We start from the raw sequence: 26,259 nt of genomic DNA, 5'->3' as shown, positions 1-26,259 counted from the left end.
CGGGAACATGGGCCAAGAACGCGGCAGATGAAGAGGCTTGAGCCCGTGTAGAGTGGGCAGTAAGATGGCCAGTCGGAACATGAGCCAAGTCGTAGCATGTTCGAATACAGGATGTCACCCAAGAAGCAATCCTTTGGAAAAAGATTGCCATGCCCTTCATACGTTCTGCTACCGCTACAAATAGCTGAGGTGAACGCTGGAAGGGTTTGGTCCTCTCGATGTAAAACGCGAGAGACCTGCGGCCATCCAGAGTATGCAGCTGCTGTTTCTGTCGCGATGAGTGCGGTTTTGGAAAAAAGACTGGCAGGAAGATGTCTTGATTAACATGAAAGGGGGAGACGACCTTAGGGAGGAACGCCGGGTGTGGTCGCAGCTGTACCTTGTCCTTATGGAACACCGTATACGGGGGATCCACAGTCAAAGCTTTAAGTTCCGAGACCCATCTAGCCGCGGTGATAGCAACTAGGAATGCTGTCTTCCAGGACAGGTACAGCAGCGAGCATGTGGCTAAAGGCTCAAAGGGGGGCCCCATGAGCCTGGCTAAGACGAGGTTCAGATCCCAGGTAGGGGCTGGTTGTCTGACCTGGGGACAGAGTCGCTCCAAGCCCTTGAGGAATCTGGAAACTATAGGATGGGAAAAAACGGAACTGCCAGCCTCCCCAGGATGGAAGGTGGAAATAGCTGCAAGGTGCACTCTTAGCGAAGAGATCTCTAGACCTTGCTCTTTGAGAGACCATAAATAGTCCAAGATGGTGCGGACTGATACAGCCTGCGGAGAAAGGTCCTGCTGAGTACACCAGTGACAGAAACGCTTCCATTTAGCAAGATATGTTGACTGCGTGGAGGGCTTTCTGCTTCCGAGCAGCACTTGTTGCACTGCGGCAGAACAACGCAACTCCGATTGGCTCAACCAGCCAGCAGTCATGGAGTCAGATGAAGGGACTGCAGGTCCGGGTGGTGTAGCCTGCCGAAGTCCTGCGTGATCAGGTCTGGGTTGAGTGGCAGGGGAATCGGGTGTGACAGAGACAGGCCGAGCAGCATGGTGTACCAATGCTGCCTCGGCCAAGCCGGAGCGATCAGGATAAGGCGGGCTTTGTCCCTGCGCATCTTGATCAGAACTTGGTGGACGAGAGGAAATGGTGGGAAGGCATAACAGAAGTGGCCCATCCACGGAATGAGGAACGCGTCCGACAGGGAGCCTGGGGAGCGACCTTGCAGGGAGCAGAACACCTGGCATTTCCTGTTCTCCCTGGAGGCAAAGAGGTCTATCTGGGGAAAGCCCCACCTCCGGAAAACTGAATGGAGAATGTCCGGATGGATGGACCATTCGTGCACCAGGAAGGACCTGCTCAGATGATCTGCGAGTGTGTTCCGGACTCCTGGGAGGAAGGAGGCTACTAGGTCTATGGAGTGGGCTATGCAGAAGTCCCACAGTAGGATCGCTTCCTGACACAAGGGGGAGGACTATGTCCCTCCCTGTTTGTTTATATAATACATGGCCGTTGTGTTGTCCGTGAAGACTGAAACACAATGGCCCTGCAGATGACGCCGAAATGCTTGGCACGCCAGCCGGACCGCTCTCAGCTCCTGGACATTGATGTGTAGAGTCAACTCCCGGGACGACCAAAGGCCCTGGGTGCGCAAGCACCCTAGGTGAGCACCCCAGCCCAGGGAGGACGCATCTGTTGTTAGGGACATGGAGGGCTGGGGAGGATGGAACGGTTGTCCTGCACACACCCGGGAGGGCGTTTGCCACCAGTCGAGGGAGCCGAGAACGCTCGGCGGAATTGTCAGAATGATGTCTATGGTGTCTCTGGGCGGCCGATAGACGGAGGTGAGCCAGATTTGGAGAGGACACATTCGCAGCCTGGCATGCTTTGTAACGAATGTGCATGCAGCCATGTGACCGAGGAGGCCAAGGCAAGTGCAGGCAGAGGTTGTTGGAAAACGCTCAAAAACTTGGACAAGTGAGACTATGGCCTGAAACCGGTGGGGGGGTAAACTGGCCATCGCAAGGTTGGAGTCCAGCATTGCCCCGATAAACTCTATTCTCTGTGTAGGCACCAGAGTGGACTTGTCTAAGTTGATGATCAGGCCTAGACGCAGAAAGAGGTCCTTGATAATGGCCACCTGGCTGATGATTTGTGCCTCGGAGGCCCCTCGGATAAGCCAGTCATCGAGGTAAGGGAAGACGTGTATCCAACGATGGCGTAAGGAAGCAGCGACAACCGCTATACACTTTGTGAACACACGAGGGGCTGAGGAGAGGCCAAAGGGCAGCACAGTAAACTGGGAGTGTCGATGGTTTACCACAAAGCGCAGATACCTACTATGAGGGGGATAAATTGCTATGTGGAAATATGCATCCTGCATGTCGAGAGCGGCGTACCAATCTCCGGGATCCAGGGAAGGAATAATGGTTTCCAGGGATACATGTGGAACTTGAACTTTTTGATGAATTTGTTCAGTCCTCACAGGTCTAGGATAGGCCGGAGGCCCCCTTTCGCCTTGGGAATAAGGAAATATTGGGAATAAAACCCCCTGCCCCTTAACTCCTCCGGTACCTCCTCTATAGCTCCGATTGAGAGGAGCTTGTGGACCTCCTGGATGAGGAGTTGCTCGTGAGAGGGGTCCCTGAAGAGGGACGAGGAGGGGGGTGGAAGGGAGGAGGTGAAACAAACTGAAGGCAGTATCCAAGCTCCACCGTGTGTAGGACCCAACTATCTGATGTCAACTGGGACCACGCTGGAAGGAACGGGGAAAGGCGGTTGTAGAACTGAAAGGGATCCGGGGAGGCAATTGGTACACTGCTCTCGGGCGCACCCTCAAAAGTTTGGTTTGAGTCCTAGCGTTGGATTAGTGGGACTGGAATTGTTGCCCCCTTGAGGTCCAGACTGACGTCTGCGATTAGTACGACCTCTCCTTCTGGCAAAGTCTTGCCGTGGCCGAGGTGGGGGGCAAGGGCGCTGCAGTTGGGAGCGGAAGGACAGTCTTTGAGTCTGAGGCATATGCATTCCCAATGAACGCATAATTACTCTGTTGTCCTTTAGACTCTGCAGTCTGGGGTCCGTCTTTTGTGAAAACAAGCCTTGACCATCAAACGGCAGGTCTTGTACTGTATGTTGCCACTCAGGTGGCAGGCCGGACACTTGCAACCATAATATACGGCGCATGGGTATGCCAGAAGCGACCGTTCTGGCTGCCAAATTGGTGGCATCTAATGAGGCTCGTAAGCGACCCTCGTCCCCTCCTCCAGGAGCGCTGCAAATTCCTGGTGGGAATCCTATGGAACCAACTCGGCAAACTTCCCGACAGCCTTCCAGGTATTGTAACTGTATCTGCTGAGGAGGGCTTGTTGGTTCACTATGCGGAGTTGGAGACCTCCCACAGAATAGATTTTTCGCCCCAACAAATCCATGCGCCGGGCTTCTCTAGATTTAGGCGCGGGGGCTTGTTGGCCATGGCACTCCCATTCGTTGACAGACTGTACCACCAAGGAACAGGAAGCGGGGTGCACATAGAGGTACTCATACCCCTTGGAAGGCACCATGTACTTCCGTTCGACCCCCTTGGCTGTGGGTGGGATGGAAGTCGGGGATTGCCAGATAGTGTCAGCTCTAGCCTGGATCAAATGGATGAATGGGAGAGCCACTCGGGTGGGCTTCTCTGCAGACAAGATGCTAATCACCGGGTCCTCCACCTCTGGGACCTCCTCTACCAGCAGGTTGATATTTTGGGCGACATGCCGCAGAAGGTCCTGGTGTGACCAGAGGTCAATCGGAGGTGGTCCCGATGACGACGTCCCCACTACTGCCTCATCCGGGGAGGAGGAAGATGACAGCCCCGGGACGAGTGGGTCCTGCACTGACGCCTGGTCCGGGAGGATCTCTGGCTCCGGAAGGTCATGCGGTTCTGGTGCGTGAGCACTGGTTTCCTCTGTGTCAGTGGGGAGAGGGCGGCTGACGGTGGCCTAGGGCACAAGGTGCTCTGAGTGACCGGAGCGTGATGGGCCAGTCGGTTCACCTTGGGCTTGATAATACGCCCAAGGTGTCCAAAAGGACACTGATGAGGTCCGTGGTCCAGGCCATGGGCATGCGTCTCTGAGTCTCTGTAGGAGGCACTATCCACATGGGAGGAGACGGATGGGTGACGCGAGGGCCACGGAGGAGCTGAAGTCACTTGGACCAGGTTTCTGCGTCCACTGGACTCCTGTCTGCGCGGTACCGGCGAACGGTACCGAGAGTCATAGCGGTGCTGGGAGCGGGACCGGGACCTGCGACCAGCGTGGTGCTGGGAGGTCGACCGGTGCCTCGCATCGCCATGCCGAGATCGGCTGCGAGAGGTATGGCGGTGCCGGGACCTGGACCGGTGCCGAGAGTACCACGATGGAGACCGGGATCTTGAGCGGTGCCGTGAGTACTACCGGTACCGGGATGGAGAGCGGTACCAGGACTGCAAGTGATGCCGAGAGCGGGAGCGATGTCTGGATCGAGGAGTCCGCGGGACCTGGATTGGGACCGGTGGCGTTGCACAGTGTCCGGCGAAGATGGCCTCATCATGGCGGGCTTGCCCAGTAACTGAACAACCTGCACCGAAGGAGTCGGGGGTTGGGGCAGCTCAGGCTCCGTCAGAGCAATTAGTTCTGGAGCCATGGAGAAAGTCTCCAGCGTCGAGGGCACAATGAGCTCGACCACAGTGCGCGCTGGGGAGCTGGTAGGCACCGGACTCGACGGCTCCTGAGAGACCGGAATCGACGGTGCGGAGGCAAGCGGTGCCGCAGCAGTTGACAGTGCTGGGCAGTCCGCCTTAGATGTACGCTCCGACTGCGGCACAGATAATGGTGCCGCAGGAGCCTTGTGTCTCTTGGTCCTCGGGGAGAGGGATCGGTGCCTGCCAGAGGGTTGAGCCAGTGAAGGCTGGTGCCGAGGAGTCTTCACTGGAACCATGCGTTCTGGTGCGGAGGGAGCACTCATCCCCGGTGCCGGAGTCAGTGCCGAAGATGGAGGAGTTAGAGCTGCCTCCATCAAGAGTTGCTTGAGGCGAATGTCCCGCTCTTTCTTTGTCCGGGGCTTGAACGCCTTGCAGATTCGGCACTTGTCCGCAAGGTGGGATTCTCCCAGACACTTTAAACAGGAGTCATGCGGATCTCCTGTGGGCATCAGCCAATGACAGGCCGCACAAGGTTTGAAGCCTGGTGAACTGGGCACGGACCCCGGTACCGGAGGAGGAGAAGGGGCTAGCCCCCAACCCTCTAACTATATACACAAATACTATAAACTACTAATAATATATAAAAGTTAATGAGAACTATGGAAAACTAACTATGTACACAATAACTATATAAACGAGCGAAGAGCTAGGGAGGTGGAAATCAGCTAAGCTGCGCTCTGCTGTTCCAACGACAGACACGGGCGGTAAGAAGGAACTGAGGAGCGGATGGGCCAGCAGGGGTATATATTGGGTGCCATGGCGGCGCCACTCCAGGGGGCGCCCTGCCGGCCCACCGAGTGTTGCTAGGGTAAAAATCTCGGACGAACGTGCATGCGGCGCGAGAACATCTAACTGGAATGGATATGAGCAAGCACTCGAAGAAGAACAAGATCTTTTAATGGAAAGCATTAGATAACCTTAATTATAAATATTGCTATCAAGGCCACCTGTAATTATTTCTATCTCATAAAAGGAAAGATGGTTACTCTGCTTTGTTACAATAAGATTTTATAAATATAACAGCAAGTAATGAAGTATTATTGAGGCAGAAGTGAAATCATAGGTTCATATAATGGCAATCTTAAAGACTTTATGACTGTGATAAATATTGAACCTTTAAAGTAGTATTGGCTTTTTATTGCCATCATTTATATGGTACAAATCTCTGATTTTTACTTCCTGTACTTTAAACTAGTGAGTTGAACTATGCAGCTATTTCCTTCAGTGTGAGAAAAATAAGTAAAATATTGTACATTTTCCAGTGTGGGCATACTCACAAGGGTGATGTGGCCCCAGACAGAGCAACTTATTTGTACAATATTCTCCTATCACAGAAATGAGGCTCTGGAAGGGACTTCCGAGGTCATCAAGTCCTTCCTCCCCATCCTAAGGCAGGACCAAGTACACCTAGACCATTCCTGATAGGTGTTTGCTTAACCTGTTCTTAAAAAACCTCCAGTGATAGGGATTCCACAACCTCCTTTGATAACCTATTCCAGTACTTAACAATCATTATAGATATATTTTTTTTAATATCTAACCCAAATCTCCCTTGTTGTGATTAAGCCCTTTACTTCTTGTCCGACCTGCGATGGAAATGAAGAACAATTGATCACTGTTCTCCTTATAACAGCCCTTGAGATATTTGAAGACTGCTATCAGTTCCCCACTCAGTTTTCTTTTCTCAAGACTAAACATATCCAGCTTTTTCAATCTTTCTTCACAGATCAGGGTTTCTAAACCTTTTATCATTTTTGTTGCTCTACTCTAGATTCTCTCCAGTTGTCTACATCTTTCTTAAAGTGTGGCACCCAGAACTGGATACAATATTCTAACTGAAGCTTCACGTGTGCTGAGCAGAGCAGAACAATTACCTCGCATGTCTTTCACGTACCACACTCCTGTTAATACACTCCAGAATTTTTTTGCAACTGCATCACATTGTTGGTTCATATTTAATTTATGATCCACTATAACCCTCATAGCCTTTTCTGCAGCTGTACTGCCTTGCCAGTTATTCCCCATTTTGTAGTTGTGCATTTGATTTTTTCCTTCGTAAGTGTGGTACTTTGCACTTGTTTTTATTGAATTTCATCTTGTTGACTCCAAATTCTAATCCTACCCTTGAATGTCAATATGACCCCTCCCAGCTAGGTGTCATCTGCATATTTGATAAGTATACTCTCCACCCCATCATTCAACTCATAATGAAAATACTGAATAGCACCAGACTCAGGACGGGCCCACCTGGAATCCCACTAGATACAGCATCCCAGTTTGCGAGCGAACCATTGATTAACTACTCTTTCAACCATTTGTACACCCACCTTATAGTAATTCCATCTAGACCACAGTTCTCTAGTTTGCTTATAAGAGTGTCATGTGGGGCAGTATCCAAGGTCTTACTAAAATCAAAATATATATCATGTCTACTGCTTCACTCCCCATCCATTAACTCTGTCAAATGGTAGCATAGCTACAATGGTGCAAGTGATGCAGTTGTGCCAGGACTCCACAAGGTTATGGGGCCCACCCGCTGAAGTGGTGCTCTGACACGTAACCTGGTGCAGAGGGTCAGAATGCCACTCACTCAAATTTGGCCCTCACATCCCACGATCAGATGGAAGGGCCAAATTTGAATGACATTGTGACATTGTGATCACCTGCGCAGGAGTCGGAGCACCACTCAGGTTTGTCCCAACTGGCCCTCTGTGTGCTGTGTGAGTGCGGGGCAGGCAATGGGAGTGAGTGGAGCCACTGGGCGGCTGGGATCAGGAGGAGCTGCCCTAGCCTGACATGGCAGTGGAGCATTGAACCAGAGGGGCACCAGGGAGTAGCCAGGAAGGTCCCAGGGGTGGTGTATGAGAGGCTGGGTGGTAAGTTGTTGGTGGGCTATGGGGTGAGTAGGGAGGGTTGGAGACTAGAGAGAGATGCTGGGGGTCAGTGGGGTGAGTTGTGGAGGCTGTGGGGAGTCTGGGGGATGTTGAGAGACCATGTGGGAGGTTGGGAACTGTGATGTTGAGGGTAAACAAAATTTTAAATTTTGGAATCAAGAGGGTGGCCCTCTAATCTATTCCTGCACCAGGCCCCTCTGGGGTCTTGTTATGCCACTGTCGTAGAAAAGGGGAATTGGGTTGCTTTGCCATGACTGGTTCTTGATAAATCCATATTGCCTATTCCTTATCACCCTATTGTCCTGTCGGTGCTTACAAATTGATTATTTAATAATTTGTTCCAGTATCTTTGCAGGTACTGAAGTTAGGCTGACTTGGTCTATATTTCCCTGTGACCTCTTTGTTCTCCTTTTTAAAGGCAGATGCTATGTTTGTCCTTCTCCAGTCCTCTGAGACCTCACCTATCCTCTGAGTTCTCAAAGATAATCACTAATGGCTCTGAGATTGCTTCAGTTATTTCTTTAAGTACCCTAGGGTGAATTTCTTCAGGCCTTGCTGATTTGACTACATCTAACTTAGGCCTGGTCTACACAGGGGGGTGGTGGGGGAGTTGATCTAAGTTCCACAACTTCAGCTGTGTGAATAACGTAGCTGAAGTCAAGGTACTTAGATCGACTTACTGTGGTGTCTTCACCACCGTGAGATGACTGCTGCTGCTCCCCCATCGACTCCGCCTGCACCTCTCACAGAAGTGGAGTACTGGAGTCAATGGGAGAACGCTTGGGGGGTTGATTTATCGCATCTAGACTAGACACGATAAATCAACCATCTCTGGATCGATCGCTGCTCACCGATCCGGCGGGTAGTGTAGACGTACCCTTACTGAGATATTCTTTAACATGTTTTTTCCTTATTCTGGCTTGTGTTTCTTTGCCATTGTTGATCATATTAACTGTGTTAAGTGTTTGATCATAAATAACCTTTGCAGTGAAGACTGAAACAAAATAGGCACGAAATACACAAAGCTTCTTGGTGGTATTCATTACTAGGTCTCCTTCCCCACTAAGAAATAGATCTAGGCTTTCCTTCATCTTTCTCTTGCTCCTAAAGTAGAACCTCTCAGTGCCTTGTATGTCCCTTGCTAGGTGTAACTCATTTTGTCCTTTCTGATTTTATTCCTATATGCTTGTGCTATTCTTTTGATTTATCCTTAACAATTTGTCCATGTTTCCACTTTTTGTTGATTTCCTTTTTGATTTTCAGGTCATTAGGGAGCTCCTGATGGAGCCATATTGGCATGGGTGGCACCAGTGGGAGAAGCTTCCCTTCGTGGAGGCTAGCTCCCCGTCCCACTTCTTCCACCCTTGGCTCCATCCACACTCAACACCTGTTCTGCCCCAGTCCTTGCCCCCTCCTCGGCTTGGCCCTCTCCCCGCTTGTCACGTGTGTCCCTCATCTCCTTCCCCCCTTCTCCCCACTTGGCCCCCCCTGCTGCTGCTTGACGCTCACATCCCTCCTCTCTTTCCCCACTCAGCCCCCTCACTACTGCTTGCCACATGCATCCCTCCTCTCCTCCCTCCATTTCCCACTCAGAATCCCTCCACGCCCATTTCCCGAAGGCCCCTGCCACTCACACTCTCTGCCCATCCCTGTTCATTATTTTGTCCATCAATTAGTTCTAATTTGCAACACACCAATTTTGGTTCATTAATTTCTGGTTCCACATCTTCTATTTTTACCAAGTATGATTTCAACATAGTCCTTGAATCATATAAACTTGGCCTTTTTGTTTAGACTAATTTACTTGTCTGGTTTTCTCGTACCTGTTTAACACTTATTTTTGAAAACAACTTGAGTTACTTTTCATAGTTAGTTCTTATTGGTTATTGTGACATCATATAAACTTTTTACAGTAGAACTCCCAGTAAGGGTAAATTTGTAGGCCCAGTTATCACAATGTAATTCATATGCCTTGCCTCATTTCGAGCCATTGTGTGACTATGAGTGCATACCCCTCTGTTTCACCATTCTAAAACTGAGGGTGTAAAAGCCCCACTCTCTAATGGTCCCACAGTTTCTCTCAGGCAAGACACCCTCTAATGTGGACGGGCCAGTATGGATCTGAAGAAGCAAGAAATTGAGAGGACAAAAGTTATTTCACTAAGGAACCTCTTTTTCTCTTTCATGTCATCATTTCTACAGATTGCCAGAGGGAGATACTAGCAAGCAGTGAAAAATCCTCTAAAGAAGGGTTGAGCAATATTATTAATTGAAAATGCCTGACACACTGCTGTTGTGACTGCAGGATCCAGATGGATCTGGACATAGTCATGAAGTAATAATACTTTGTAAATGTATCCACTGATTTCCCGGGTAGCAGACTTGCAGTTTTCAGCAATCCCGGCATTTGACAAATAGATGCTTCAGAAACTTCTACTCTCTCTGCCTCTAGTAAAAAGGGCTTTAAATCTTTTCTGGTAGAACAATGGACATAGCCTATGTTATTACAGAATTTGTTCCATTTATATCACTTCTGGACGGCAGTAGGCTGGCTTTTAGCTTTTCACAAAAAGCCACAAACAAGGTTGTTGATTTCTGAAAAACATTTGTCTGGTCACAGAGATAACTGAGCAAGCCTCTAACATCCAAGGTACACAATATAGCTCACTGTTAGAGGCTGGAGGGCTTGAACCCTGGTCTGTAGAGCTTACTGGTACTAGGAAGCACCAACCTGCCACCCACTGATCTACTAACTGTTGTCAGAATAGAACCTGAACTCTGATAGAGGATGCCAGTCCTGTAATGTGATTGACAGAATGCTGGGCATTCTGATTGGTTCACAGTATTGGTTCTGTATAAACCTAGCACAGGAAAAGGAAGCTGTCTGTGCAACTGGCTTTTTCTTGCTTGGGACTGTGTCCCTTGCTGCTATGTCCTGTTGCTAATCTCCTGGTAAACTAACCCTGCCTGCCTTCTGATGCCTGACTCTTGGTTTGCCCTCTGGCCTGTCTTGGACTCTGACCTCCTGGTACTGAACTGGGCTTGACTTCTGCTTTGATTGGTAGGTGGGACTGTCCACATCCCAGTTATGACACTTACCCAGAAATGAGTGAAAATGGGTTGGAAGATATACAAAGAGGGGTGAGAGAGTCCCATGAATTACCTCCTCTTCTACCAAACTTGTGGCAGTTCCCTTACTGTTGGGTCAGAGCGCCAGAGAGTGAGAAAGGAGATGGCAACTCTCTGTGGCATCACCTCACTGCAAATCTGCAGAGATTCTGTAGAGTAAGATGATGCTGACCATGTCCTTCCCCTCTGCACCAAAATGCTGCTGGGTAGAGTGCTGGGATAGGTTCTGACAGGGAGGCTGTGGCAGCACAATTGCTGTGAGGAAACGAATCTCTGGGGGTAGTGTAGAGGGACTGAGCCTGTGTGCTAATTCCCCAGCTCTCTATTGGTGTGCCAGGGTCCACAATTTCAGTGTAAGAGTCAGGCCACCTTCCCTTTCTGTTGGGGGAAGGGAACTTTAAGTGCGATAAGGAAAGATCTAGTTGAGCTGTAGCGGTTGATGACAAAAACACGATAGTTGGGAAGCAGGAGGTGACATCTGAGGTTGGAAGGGGTCCCTTTGAGAGGGTTGTTTTGCTCACAGGTGAGATGTGAGCTTTTTGGGGCTGGTGGCTGTAAGAACAGGCTGTAGGTGGATGAAGGTTGAATGAGGTACACAGGACAATGAGATAATATCCCTTTTCAAACTTCAAAATGGAGAACGTAAGTGTGCTGTCTCAGATACAAGGTGGGTCTGTTATAATAATAGCTCACTATAGTCACTGCACAGCAAAATGATTGTGTTTCTAGGTAGGTGCCATTAGCTATTGTTAAGGTGATTGATCACTTCCATCATTATTTTATGCAAGGAGTTTCACAGTTGGAGTTAATTATGGTGTATTATGGAGCCAGTGCCTGCTTAAATGTTGAAATCAAAAGGGACAAATTGTTAGATGATTACAAAAATTGCAAGATTGTCATTTCCATATTGAACATGGATAGGGCAAAAAATTGTAACAGATGTACTATCTAGATACCTTACTTCGGGAAAAATACGTTTAAAGTCTGCATTCCACATGAGGTGAGGGAAACAAACAAGTAAACTCTTCCATTTAGTTTTTCCCCAATATAGAAAGATCCTATAGTCTTCAGAATGTGTGGTAATTCTCTGTCTAGGTTCTTGTGTACCCCCATTGCTGACTGCAAGACGCTCTGAGTTTTCAGTGCATAAACTTCTGAATGAGTTTTTTTTTCTGTAAATGTGTTCAAAACTTAGACTGATAACTAAATCTCTCAGATGCAATCATGCAAAGGCATATAGGCCCAGATTTGTAAAGGTATTTAGGCATTGCTCTGCTAAGCATTGCAAAGCCTAAGTGAGACAACAAAGTCCCATTTTCAAAAGTCCCATAGCATTTGGGAGCACTTAATGATGAATAGTTAGCTGTCTAAGTCACTTTGGCCCAGATCCTGAGAAAGACTTAGGCACTTAACTCCTATTTATTTAGGTGCCTAAATACTTTTAGGGATCTAGGCCTTAGGCCTTGTGACACTGACTGAAGCAATGCTAAATATCTTAAACATCTGGGCTGTAGTCTCCTCTGGGTGTTCCATAAGGGCATCAGAATGAGACTCCTACTAAGGACTGACTGCAGCTACCCTTGCCTGGGCGTGTGGGAGGACAGCCCCTATGTACACACATGCAGAAGACAGCCAGAATGTTGTGGCTTTTCTCTCTGATTGAAAGGGGAAGCAGTATGTCCAGGTAAGGACATGACCATCGTCCCAGCCCCCAGTACATCTACTAGCAACTGGGAATCAAGACTACGGGAGTGCACTTCTGGAAGGTGCTCAGATATTATGGTCATGTGAGCTAAGAACATGAACAGAACAGAGCATTCATGCAAATCGTCTAGAGAGGCATGCTTTAATTAAACTGTTTAACTTTTTTTTTTAATGATGAATGGTACGGTATTAGTTCCATCACTATTAATTATGTAACGCACTGGTTATGTTAAAAATCATGTCTCACATGGGAAGAAGATCCTGTTCCAACCACCAGCTATCGAGGAATTTTTTTTATGCCAATATATCTGAGGCCTTACCCAAAGAATCCATTCCCTGTCACTTCTCTGCTTATTCTGTTTCCTTCTGCAGTTCCCTCTCCCTACCCACTGCTATTCTATAGCGGCTTTGGCAGTATTTGTGGAGTCTGGTTTGGCTATAACATGCCCCTAGCCACCTTTGTATCTTTCATATAAAGACTTACAATGGCTTTCTAGAGCTTTTCTGGCCTGACAAGTTTTCAGCAGAAGTCTACATGCTTACTGTGCCTGAGAGACACTTACATGTAAGTTATTTGCTTTCTTCCCTTATGGCATGGGCGACCCCCTGCCAGAATTTAGTCCATTCATTGGCTCAAACAGAGTCCTCAAAGGTATCTAGGCACCCAACTCCCATTGATCTGGGCCTCAGTGCTTAGATACTGTAGTAATAAGCATGATGATGCCTAGATAAGGTGATTTTGGACCCATTATGTGTTAATACTATGTTTATTTTGGGAGATGATGGTACCCAGTGGAAAGTAGGTAACATTTGGTCAGCCAGTGTCTATGGATTTGAAACAGAGGAGAAAACAAACCCTGAATTCTTTGAACATACACATAACTATACTTGCAAATTAGATTTGTACTGATAGCTTTTGTTTCCTATCCTTTTCCCTTGCCTAGTTTAATATGCGTAGCTATAAATGGAGAAAATGTGCATCTGTGCTGGCTTTGCAAAGATAATCTTAAAGGGTATAAATGAATGTACATATTGATGAAGCAATTTGTTTTTATTGACTTCTTGCTACGTTTTGCTGAATTCCTCATATGTAGAATAGGCTGTAACTATTTTGTTATGAAGAGTATTGCAAAATGTACTTTTCCTTGACAAGTTCTAAAGGGGCTTGGATGGCTTTTGCACAAAAGTGCAGTACCTATGGCATTGATTCATTATAATCAATATAAGTATGATCAAGGGTCTAAAGAATGATGCTGAGATAGATATCAAACGTAGGCGCAGCAGAATTCTTTTATAGGGAGCTGGAGCTGTTAAGGTGAAGTGATAGCCTTATCTCAGCCTAATATGCATAGTTTGACTGAGGGAATCATAGGAAAAGTTGAAAGGTAAAGTGATAAAATTGCATTTCTGCCAATGAGTGGAAGGGAGTGTTTTCATACAACCAGTGTCTTACAGAATACAGCTGAACAAAATATTGCTGGACTCCAGTTACAGCTGTCTGATACTTTGTTTGTAGTTAAGTAAAAGGGGAATAATGTCCTTTTAACATTTTGCCATAGGTTATATATAAAGTACCGTAGGTGTACCAAGCACTATATTGAAACAGAGGTCAAGAGCCCTGTCCCGCGGCATCCAATTTCCTCTAAAACTCCCCAAATACTAAAATTTTCCCCCAAACCCTGTAAATACTAAAAAAAGTGGAAATTATTATAGGTCTCACTTTCTTTCTCTTCTTTGGAATCCGGGTCTAGTCTTTAGCATCACACACACAATTAATAATCTCAAATCCTTTTTACTGAATAATACTCTATAGTCAACTGTTACAGCACAGCGATTACAATGCACTCTAGGAAGACTATCGTCACTAGCAAAAGATTTGTTTTCATTTAAAATGAAAAATAAACTCAGGACCCAAGCCCTAAAAGATGTACATGTATAATACCTTACAAATACAGGGATTGGGACTTCTGGCAATTAAAGATCTTCTGCTTTCAAGTAGGTTCACCCTGGGTATTATATTGATACTTAAAATATTTAGTACTACGTAACCAGTTGTTTCAGCATCCATTTGAACACATTTGAAACTTCAAATGAGGGGAAAAAAAACCTGTGACAACTACTGTATTTGTGGGCTCATAACAGGCCTTTGGTTTAATGATGTGATACACCTCACAAAGACATCTGGCCTCCAGTCTATGATTTCTCCTTTATGGTGTTTTCTCAGTCTCAATCCTGCTGACTTCTCTAACATTACAGCAAACTGTATTGAGAGCCAGCCCACAATTTAGTCTGGGTTACCCCTGGCAGCTCTCTTTTCCTGGGTGCGCTGGGTCTGACTAGTGCTCTACCAGTCACGGTGCAGGGCGAGCAACAAGAATAAGGCAACAGCCTTTTAGACAAGTAGCAAACTTCCCTATCCCCTTAACTATAGCCTATTTCTATGTAAAAATGCTTATTTTCCTTCTTGGGACTAAGGACTTCACAGATACCTTCACCTATAACTGCTGCAGACCAATAAGGTCCAACAATGCTGTGAAATTACAGGAAACTGTATTGAGACCCACCCCACAGATTCATTCTGGGTTACTCCTGGCAGCTGTATCTTCTTGTATGGCTGGGCTGGATCTGACTGGTGCTCAACATGGCTACCAGCACTGAACCCCTGTCGGCACTCACTACTAATTAGCCAGGAGTTAAAGGGTTATGTGTACAGTGTATGTGCAGGAATATCTGCTCTTTGCGAAGCCTCCCAAATCAGCTTCAACTTCCTTCACTCCCTCTAGTGTGCTGAAATAGCAACTACCATTTTTCAGTCACTCAAGACTCTGTACTGTCACCTTGTCTGGGAATGTTTCCACATCAACTCAGAACATGTAGAAACAGCAGGTATAATTGCAGCAATAAGGTTTTTGTTTTGATTTTGAGCTGAACACCATGAAAAAAGAAAAAGGAGGGGTTTACACCAACAAATGCAGGACTTCTGCTCAGATGCCACCTCTTGACCCTTGCCTTGCCTGTAATATTGCTTTTGGGGGGAAATTTATGACAAGACATCTCTGGTACCACCTTGAGTCATCTAACTCTCTTGATCCCTTTCTTTCCGGCTTGGGCACAAAGACTACATTAGTCTCGATGGACAAAAATGTCCGCTTAATGATGGACAAAGGTCAGGTATCCAAGCTAATTCTTTCAAATCTCTCAAAAGCCTTTGATTTAATTGACCATGAGATTGTTGACCTGCCTATGAGGTAGATGTTTGCTTCTGAGCTGTTTCATTCTTCCCTCCCAGAGAAATCCTAAAAGGTTAGAAGTCGGGCAATTGCTCAACTGGTTCTAGTGAGCTTTCTTGAGGTGGCCTGCAGGATTCTAGTCTTTCAACCATCCTATTCAACATCAATGTGAAGAAACAAGGAGATTTTGAGATGCTCTGGCCTAAGGCCATCAATATATATTCATTCATGTATATGGCTTTTTTTTATGGACCCTATTACCATACTAAAAGGATTTAGCTTCACAGCACTGCTGGGAGGTAGGGACAAATTAATTAATGTACCCATTTTACACATGGTAAAAATTAGGCACACAGAGGTTGTGATTTTGCCTAACATGTCACAAGCCCAGGAATAAAATCCAGATCTCCTGATTCTCAGTCTAATGCCTTAACCACAAGACCATGTGTGAATTCTCTTGCAAATATGGATGTCGTGCAACTGTACACCTCTTTTTTTAATGAAACCCAGACAACAGTTGCTTAGCTGAGATTAGGGCTTGGGTACAAGTGAGTTGGCTAAGACTCAACCCATGATGTTGATAGTCAGGGGGAAGCACTTGGAGAGAGGCGGAAGGGATATGCTCATGTTTTTGTCATAGATTTTCACAAATGAGGTGTGCCTTCTGTATTCCTGTTTGATACTTGGATCCCATGCAGCCTCTGTGGTCACAAGCACCTTTTTCTTCTGTTTAACTAGATGAACATGGTAACTTTTTTTGTCAATGTGGACCCTGTAAATTTCCTTGGGAGCTCCCAACTGGATTATTCCAATGCACCTTACATGGTACTGTAATAAACTTGAAGGCCACTCAGTTGCGTCAACTAGTGCAGGTTGTGGGTGTCAATTTACTTAGCAATGTCAGTTACAAGGAACATATATATGGGTTCTCCAGAGGTTGCAGTAGGTACCTTGTCACTTCCATTCATGGTTTTGATTTTGGTTTGTAAAGCTTACATGGTTTGAATCCTAGCATCCTGAGACTGCATCTTTCCTTGGGTATCTATGCAACAGGGGATATCAGCTAGGGTGCTTTGGCTAATACTCTAGATTTGAATATGGGGTGCTGGAGGCAGGGCCTTCTCAGTTGGAGAGACCTTAGCTTTGGAATTTACTTCTCCTTTGGTTCACAAGGGCCAAATATTCAGAAGTGCCTGTCACCCAGCACCTCCCATTGTGATGCTTATATCATGATGCTCATGTCAAGAGTCTTCAAAAGCACATGGCAGAGCTCATTTGAAAATCTGGCGACTAAAGTGCAGAGCTTCAGGACGCTATCGCATGCTCACTTATCTATTCAAGTTGTGCTTGAGGGAGTGGTGGAGTGAGGGTAGAGATGAATTTAGGGACAGTATGAGGCTGCCTTGTTGTTAATTGTATTTAACTAGGGATGTGTGGGAACTGGAAGTTGTTTTGTGGGAAATTCCACAATTTCAATATTTGTGCTCGGATTTGCAACAAAACCAAGGAACTTTGAAATGCCCTTGGAAACAAAATTTCCAAAAAAGTTTTAGGTCAATCAAAACATTTTGTTTCAATTTTGACATTTAATTTTTTTCTTTATCAGAATGCATTTTTCAACTTTTTCTTAAATAAAATGTTATTGAAATTGACATGTTCTTGCAGGAAGTTTTCAATGTCAGCAAAACAGCATTTTCTGATTGAATGTGTTTCCAACAGAAAACTTTCAGTCAGCTCTATATTTAACTTTTTCACATGCTCTTCGAACTTGTTGGCTAAGAACATTTTATTATCTTAAATAAATCTATCTAATGAAGGCAAAGGAAAATACTGTTGGGAAGGATAGCATTCAGTCACAATGGACCTTGCCAACTCAAAGTACTAACCATGATCTGTGCACTGCTGCTGTGTCATGTTGGAATACAGTAACTCCATTGGCAAAGCTGCCAGCCTTATTTTTACACAATACCGTTTTAGTTAAGGCTTTCATAAACGTAAGCTAACAATATTGTAAAAAAACTCTGTGAAAAGGCCAGCAGAGTGAGGCTGATTCAGAAGAAAAACTGACATGGATTATTGAGATATGGAAGTGTGATGGAGTGAGGAGAATGTCTGTCTGTCTTTCATTCTCTCCCATCAAGTCCGTTGAGATCAGCTGGGTTGTCTTTGCTTGCAATCCCAAAGACCCATCTGGTTTAGACGGGGGACAGAAGCTTCCTGTGTTCTGCCTCCTCCATGGAACTCCTTTCATAGGGATGGCTACATGAATCCTTTTGTGGCAGTTCTCAAAACTCATAAGCTATTTTGATAATTTTATTCATGACCATTAGAAATAGCTTCCTACTTCCATTTATCCCTCTACTCAGATTGGAAAGGGATAGAGATTTAGCATTGGCACATGGCTATAGTTGGGACACTGGGCCCAGTGTCATCATTTTAATAAATGATTTCTTTTGTTTGTTTTGTAGATTTCCCTGATGCCTTTTTTGACACAATTTATTATAATTACTACATTTTCATAAATATTTAAATTATTAAATAAACCAGAGTAAATAGTGACAGGAATAAATCATGCATGCAAATTGTGCATCAAAGTCGTGGTCTAGGGTCAGCCCTGGCTATACAAAAACTCATACAGTCCTTTGAGTGTGCAATTTAAGTTTACAATTTAAATAGAAGAGACAAAGGAAGGGAGAAGGAAGTATGTCTATTTTAAGGGGAGAACAGAGACACAGAAATCAAGAGTTTTACCCAAGGTAATAGAGGCAACACGTGGCAGAGTCAGAAATAGATCCCCGGTTATCAGGACCGGCGCTAGGGGTTTGAGCGTTCTAGGCAGACTGCAATTTCGCCACCCCATGCGCTGGTCCCGCGGCTCCGGTGGAGCTGCCGCAGTGGTGCCTGTGGAGGGTCCGGTGCTCCGCGGCTCCGGTGGAGCTGCCGCAGTCATGCCTGCGGGCGGTCGACCGGAGCCGTGCAAGGAGCCGACTGTTCGCAGGCACCACTGCGGCAGCTCCACCGGAGCCGCGGACCAGCAGACCCTCCACAGGCACCACTGAGGCAGCTCCACTGGAGCTGCCTGCCGCCCCCTCTGGCAAAATGCTGCCCACCAATTATTCTGGCGCCCTAGGCAATTGCCTAGGCTGCCTAAATGGTAGTGCCGGCCCTGCCGGTTATCCTGAGTCCCAATCTAGTGCCTCACCACTTTTCCTCTGTGTTGAATTTCAGTGTTTTGACTTGTTGCTCCCAGCAACCTGGGACATGACAGTTCTCACCTGTAAAACTACATAGAATACTAACTGCAACTGTTGAAAAGAAAAGAATGATTTATAATGTCACCAGGGAAAATTTTTATGGTGAAATGCCCTGTTATTTTTGCTATAGGCGTCAATACTTTTGTTTCTATCCCTGATAGATAGATAAACTCCTGATAGTCCATATTTAATTTATTTGCAGAATTATTGTAGCTGTGCTGGTTCAAGGATATGAGAAAGACAAAGGTAGGTGAGGTAATACAGGTGAGGTAATCCAATAACGGATATCACCTCACCTATCTTGTCTCCCTCTGTATTAATTTATAACAGATACGGTGCTGTCTACAATACCCCTCGTCAGATCAGACACACCTAACTGCATATTACGGCACGTGCAAAAGAGATGAAGCTTCTTTATATTTTTGATGATATAAACACATTAAAAATTCCATATTAGGAATACAACCTTCATGGAAATAGTTGTCTCCAAAAGTCTGTAAAAATGAAGTACCTCTAGAGGGCACTATCAGATTCCAGTTGAAATGAATTCACATCATACTACTGTAACATAGACAGAGAAGGTGCAGTTCCAGTTTAAAAAAATTAGCAATTCTGTTTTTAATAAATGCTTTAAAATATGGACTTAAAGCCATCAACATTTTGCAGGTGCAGAATAGCTTAATTCAGTTCATATTTGCTAATAAAATTTATTTGCATAAATATCTCATTCCAGAAGAAAGCAGGAAAAAGGTATTTGTATTCAATTGCCTTGTTATAGGCAGATGTTGCCTTTACAATTACATGATGTCCTCCAGATGTCTAGACAGCTCTTGTGGATATCAAGGCCACTGCATAGAGAGAGGACAGTATGTGGTTCTTAGTAAAATTTTCCAAACAGGTATTTTTATAAGTTTTTCATTTAAACCTTACAGGAAGTAAAACAAACAAAAGCCAAAAACATTAAAACAACAACAAAGTTTTTGGGAGATGACAGTGAGCTCACACAGCTATCTATCCCTGTAGTATGAGAACCTGGATACATTGGATAGATAGTCCTATTATTTTAAGTAGAATTAGTTAAAAAATCTTATGTTTTGACTCATTTGGGATCCAAAGCACACTCGTTTTTAAATAATGTCAATCGAACCAAGTGTGCTCAATTTCTCAAGGAGCGCCAAGTACCTCCCTGGATCAGTCCTAAATCCTAAATAGAGTACTGTGCAACCTTAATTATTGAAGAGTCATGGGCAATTGAATACATTTAAAACCAAAGGAATTTTCAGTGTAATTCACTGAAGTATGACATATGATCTTATTTTTATACCCCAGTAGTTTTGGATAACTGAGATTTGGACAACAGGAGCTGTTTGGTTTATGATTCTGGTACTCTTCCACTGCTGTCAATACTCTCCTGTGGCTTGCTCAAATATTTTGCTCTGCTTCACTTTCTGTATGGAGTCCACAGTGAGTAACTATTCATGCTTCTGTCCTACCATGCGATTCCCTTTCTTTTTCCTACTTTGATCATCAAAGTGTGTCAAACTAATAAGTAATAACCTTGTTGCACTAAACAGTACAGTAACTTTAATTTAGTCAGGCTACAAACGATGCTGAAAAACCTGATACACATATATTTGACACATCCCAATGTTTTCATGAAATCTGTCAGTGCATCTTTTTCAGAGCACAACTTGTATTTGTTTGCACACATTGGCAGAGGAAACAGCGTGTTTTAGTGAGCTGCAAGTTTTGATTGCTTTAGCAAACTCTAAGGAGTTGCACTTGCTGTTTGTTCTAAAAATAAGCACATATAGCCTCCTCATAAAATCTGCATGCAAATTTGGCTCATTCGTCTCAACACAAGAGTATAATTCATTCACTTAAAAATGTTAATTTTGTAGTGTATGCAAATTTGCATATAGAACTCTGAAAAAAATGCAGGAGTAATCTTATATTCTTGTCACTTCTGACATTTTTAATCAATGATTTACGTCTTAACTTTAGATTGATTAAACCTCTTTTAGAATGATATGACACATCTAAGGCACACATTTATGCAAGAATTTCTATACACACAGAAAGCTCTTTAAAACTCTTTGACAGAAGAACGGTCTTGTAGTTAAGGCACATGAATAGGCCAGGCAGCTGAGGAGCTATATTTACCTTGTCCACAGGCTTCCTGAGTAACCTTGCTAAACAACATGCCTGTGTGTCTCAGCTTCCCTGTCTGTAAAATAAAGATACTACTACTCGCCTACCTCATAAGGCTATCAATGTTTCTAAAGCAGTTTGGGATCACTAGATGGAAGATGCTAATGAGTACTGTTATGATAAAATAGTGTTAATGAAGGTACAACTCAGTGTAACAAACACAGCAAGTTCTTTCTAGTTTTTGTCTTAATTTTAAAATGTGAATCTAGTCTCAAAAGTCACTTTGCAGAATGGCATCTTCTTACTCAATAGATCTATTCCTTGTGGGTATTTATGGTCATATTCCTAGTGACTTTTGTGACAAAAGTTTACGGCCATTTTCCCTTGTTATCTTTGTTGGCTCTGCAGTTCTAAGAGACATAGACTGGATTATATTACTTTCTATGCACCATTGACAGAACTGTTTCAATTACAGCACCAATCAGTTACCTTTCCAGACTACAGTACCCCTTTCAGGAATCTGATTTGTCTTGCATACTCCCAAGTTTTACTTCACTTAAAAGCTTCTTTCTTACAAAATCAGACAATACAAATATATGTAAGCAGAGTCAGGATGAGCTCTACCCTGACATCTGGTGGTGAATTATGGCGAGTGTGGAAAAGAATTTCAGAGGCTGATTGTGTTTGCATAGACACACCCACTCTGCCTAGCATAGCCCCCGGCAGCCTAAAATGGTTACTTTCACAGCTGTGGGATCCCCAATTTCTTTGTTATTGGGGCAGGAGGAATAAAGTGTTGTCACCCCGATTAAGTAAATGAGGAACTAGGAAACTGTTTTATGATAAAGGGTTTCACAATCAACTAAATAGCACTTGCTAGACAAGGGACATGGGTTCCAAAACCCAGTGAATTGAGAGAGGCTGGGCACAGGTATCTGTACCTGGTGGTGTAGATGCCTTGTATGAGCCAGAAGTGCCAGTTCTATCTACTTTTCTCTCCACTGTGGAATATCAGAGTTGATTTTTGATTCTCTTAAGAATCTATATACAGGTTACTGAGCTGAACTCACTTTGGGCTAATGGTGCACTAGCACTGGGGCTCCCCTACTGTGAGATGAAATCACTAAAGAGCTGGAATTGCTGAGCTGAGAGCACTGAGTACTGTGCTAACTAGTGGGGGAGCCTGAAGCTATACTGTGGAGCAGAGTAGCTGGCAGACCGGAGTGAGTGGAGCCGAGCAGTTTGTGGGGGCGGCTGGAGTGGATCGCAGGACAGCTGGTGGAGCAGAGCAGCTGACAGAGTGGAGCAGCTGTGGGACAAGTGGAGTGGCCCATGGAGCGAGCGGAGCCGAGCAGTTTGCGGGGACGGCTGGCGCGGATCACGGGATGGCTGGTGGAGCAGAGCAGCTGGTGGAGCAGAGCGGATCAGTTTGTGAGGACGGTTGGAGGAGCAGAGTGGAGTGGCTGGTAGAGCTGAGCAGTTTGTGGAGAAGGCAGAAGCAAAACCCCACGGAGAGGCAGGGCAGTTGGCCCTGGACCACGTAAGGTGCCCCCTTCTACCCAGGCTGAGGCGGGGGGGACCTCTGCAGATAGACTCTCGAACTCTAGGGCTGCACTGACCTGGGACAGAGACTTTTGGATTGTGAGACTTTTGGGACTGTAGGTGATCTTTGGGTTGCTGGACTCTAGGGATATTTGGGGTATTGGACTTTGGAGTCTTGGGTGATTTGGGGGCTGCTGGACTCAAGAGCCCAGAGGAAAGGACACGGCCCAGTTTCCTGGGGTGAGTCTTTGCTCACGGTTTGGTCTATGAACTCTAGTTGAGGTGTTTTCCCAATTTAATGGTTGTTGTTTATCTCATGTAATTAAACTTTTTCTGCTACACCGAGACTCTTTGCTTGCGAGAGGGGAAGTATTGCCTCTTTGAGGCACCCAGAGGTGTGTGTAAGATTTTCCCAGGTCACTGGGTGGGGGCTCGAGCTGGTTTTGCATTACGTTGTAGGGAAGGGACCTCTATGTATTGAACCCGGCCCTTGCTGCTATCAATTCGGCCTGGCAGAAGGGTTACATATACAATAAAAAAATACAAAAGTGTCACAGCACATTATTACTGAAATTGCTGACTTTCTCATTTTTACCATATAATTAAAAAAGAAATCAATTGGAATATAAATATTGTACTTACATTTCAGTGTATAGTATATAGAGCAGTATCAACAAGTCACTGTCTGTATGAAATTTTAGTTTGTGCTGACTTCACTCGTGCTTTTTACGTAGCCTGGTGTAAAACTAAACAAATATCTGGATGAGTTGATGAACCCCTTGGAAGACCTCTGCGTATCCCCAGGGGTTTGTGTATCCCTGGTTGAGAACCACTACCCTAGTCATATCCATTGATAGCAATGGAGTTATAAAGATTGTTGGAGACGGCCTAATTTGAAGATCAGGGGTCACAGAAGTCTAATCCAGGACCTAATTTGACCTGTAGGAGCTTTATGGCTATTGATGATGTGTGAGAAGAAAGAACCAGCTTGTCTCCCTGATACTAGTTTGTATTGGCAACTATTTAAAAAAAATATTGTAAACTCATATCACTTCTTCTGGAAGAGAGTGAGAAAATAATTATGGAGTTCTGTAGTTTCACTTCTCAGGGCAGAACTGCACATTAAAGATGAAAAGTTGGATTTTGTAGTCCTCACATAACAAATTTTGCCTGAGTACAAAAATGCAAGATCTTCCCCCACTAATACAGTTATCATTTATAAATCATTATCAGGTGTGTTTCAACAGAGACTACTTGTAAAAAACAAAATCCCAAACATTTCTTCACCCATTGATTCGAGTGGGGCAGGATTGGGCCCTGTAGATAGGGGTAATATCTCTTTTCTTATTTAGTTTGATAAATACTGCACTAGGATCTCTGAAAGCACATACCTTTGTGAGAATCTGTTACTTAATTGACTGCAGATCCTATCATAAACACTAAAGAATGTTGTAGCTTCTACTGTCTTTGTAAAAAGAAACTGTCCTGGGTGACATATCTCAAGGTCTCAGTTCAAACTCTTTCAAAGGTGTGTTGTAAGAATGGTCAGAACTGTATAGTCCAGGACAATTTCTCTGTGACTATAAATCAGCATTGTACCCTTGATTTCAACAGAGCTGCACCAATTTACACAAGCAGAAGATCTGGCCCAAAATGTAAATTACCAACCCTGTGAGATGCAGTATGTTCTAACTACAGTCAAGGCCAATCCCAGCTAGATGCTATTCTATTTAGATTGTTTTACCATGCTCATCACTGTGGTATCTATCTGGGCGCTTATGCTTCAGTGCTATCCAGTACAAGCATATGATTGTAACATTTATGAATTTAAGGATTAAAATTCGAAATGATCTGGACAAACTGGAGAATTGGTCTGAAGTAAATAGGATGAAATTCAATAAGGACAAATGCAAAGTACTCCACTTAGGAAGAAACAATCAGTTGCACACATACAAAATGGGAAATGACTGCCTAGGAAGGGGTATGGCAGAAAGGAATCTGGGGGTCATAGTGGACCACAAAAGCAAAATGAGTCAACAGTGTAACACTGTTGCAAAACAAAAAAAAAGCGAACACCATTCTGGATGTATTAGCAAGAGTGTTGTAAGCAGGACACAAAAAGTAATTCTGCTGCTCTACTCTGCGCTGATCAGTCATCAACTGGAATATTGTATCCAGTTCTGGGCACCACATTTCAGGAAGGCTGTGGACAAATTGGAGATAGTCCAGAGAAGAGCGACAAAAATGATTAAAGGTCTAGAAAACATGACCTATGAGGGAAGATTGAAAAAATTGGGTTTGTTTAATCTGGAAAAGAGAAGACTGAGAGGGGACATGATAACAGTTTTCAAGTATGTAAACGTTAGTTACAAGGAGGAAGGAGAAAAATTGTTCTTCTTAACCTCGGATGATAGGACAAGAAGAAACGGGCTTAAATTGCAGCAAGGGAGTTTTAGGTTGCACATTAGGAAAAACTTCCTAATTGTCAGGGTGGCTGAGTACTGGAATAAATTGCCTAGGGAGATCATTGGAGATTTTTAAGAGCAGGTTAGACAAACACCTGTCAGGAATGGTCTAGATAATATTTAATCCTGCCAGGAGTGCAGGGGACTGGACTAGATGACCTCTTGAGGTCCCTTTAAGTCCTATGATTCTATGATTTCACAAATAGGTAATTTATATTTTGGACCAGATTTCCAGCTGCTGTAAATCAGTGCAGATATACTGAAGTCAATGGAACAATGTTGATTTACACTAGCACAGGTCAAACACTCTGCACTGTGATTTTATTTCTAAAAATAGTGTGCATCTATAGTATCTATCTAGTAAAACTTACCCCTGTCATACAGAAAATTCATTCTAATGACCTACCAAGATAGATCTGCTGAACCCTCTTCTCCTAGAACCCTTAACTTAATGAGGTTTAGGTTGCTGCTGAGAGCTAGGATTTAGGAAAGTGATAGAATAAACATATCATATTGCTCAGGGGTTAAGGAAGGGGAGCATAGCAATGTATTATCAGCCCCATGAACTCAAAATTCTTGAGTCAAGACCCAAAAATTCATGAGATTGACTCAGAAATTGTGACATTTTAAAAAATAATAAATGTGAGGTCTTTTTATTTCACTTCTGTTTTTTAAGCCTTTAGAAGTCGTGTGCCCAAGGTTTTCACCACAATTATGAGGGCAGAACTTGGGTGATAGCCTAGGGTGCCATGGTCAAGCGGCAAGGAGCTGGGTGGGCCTGGGCTCCACTAGAGAAGTGACCAAAGAGGACCCGCCCCCTCCCTGCCCAACAGAGCCCTAGTCCAGGCAGCATCCCTAGTGAGTGGGGAGCTCCCCCTCTCCATTTGATTTCATTCAACCTCTGAGGTTGCTAAACTCAAGTAAATAATTGCATAGCTCTCTATTGCCAAGCAATAAACTTTCTGCCTTACTGTGTAAAGCCATCTGATCTTTTTCAGGGAGTTCTGTGGTGTCCATCACCATAATATGTAAGTGCTGAATGGGAAAGGATAGTGCGGGGGAGAATCACCATTAAACAAAATAAATAAGAATAATTAATCATGAGGAAAAAGAAATCCCAAAGAAAGAAAAATGTGCTGGGATAGAAGCACATTGTCTGAGGTAAAATATATCAAAAGAG

At 44.6% G+C, this 26,259-nt stretch overlaps 1 protein-coding gene across 1 annotated transcript in view; it reads left to right on the top strand.

Moving 5' to 3' along the window:
- Nucleotides 1-15,569: 15,569 nt before the first annotated feature.
- SHISA3 (shisa family member 3) overlaps nucleotides 15,570-26,259 on the top strand; it is an 84,003-nt gene continuing 73,313 nt past the window's right edge. The window contains exons 1-2 of the mRNA XM_075066750.1: nucleotides 15,570-15,685; nucleotides 19,124-19,167. Coding sequence (XP_074922851.1) covers nucleotides 15,570-15,685; nucleotides 19,124-19,167 — 160 coding nt within the window. The remainder of the gene's footprint in view (nucleotides 15,686-19,123; nucleotides 19,168-26,259) is intronic.

Source organism: Chelonoidis abingdonii, chromosome 5 (assembly GCF_003597395.2).
Source record: "Chelonoidis abingdonii isolate Lonesome George chromosome 5, CheloAbing_2.0, whole genome shotgun sequence".
In the NCBI taxonomy this organism is placed as follows: Eukaryota; Metazoa; Chordata; order Testudines; family Testudinidae; genus Chelonoidis; species Chelonoidis abingdonii.
Note: the sequence above shows the minus strand (reverse complement) of the source record. Positions and strands in the feature narration are given on the sequence as shown.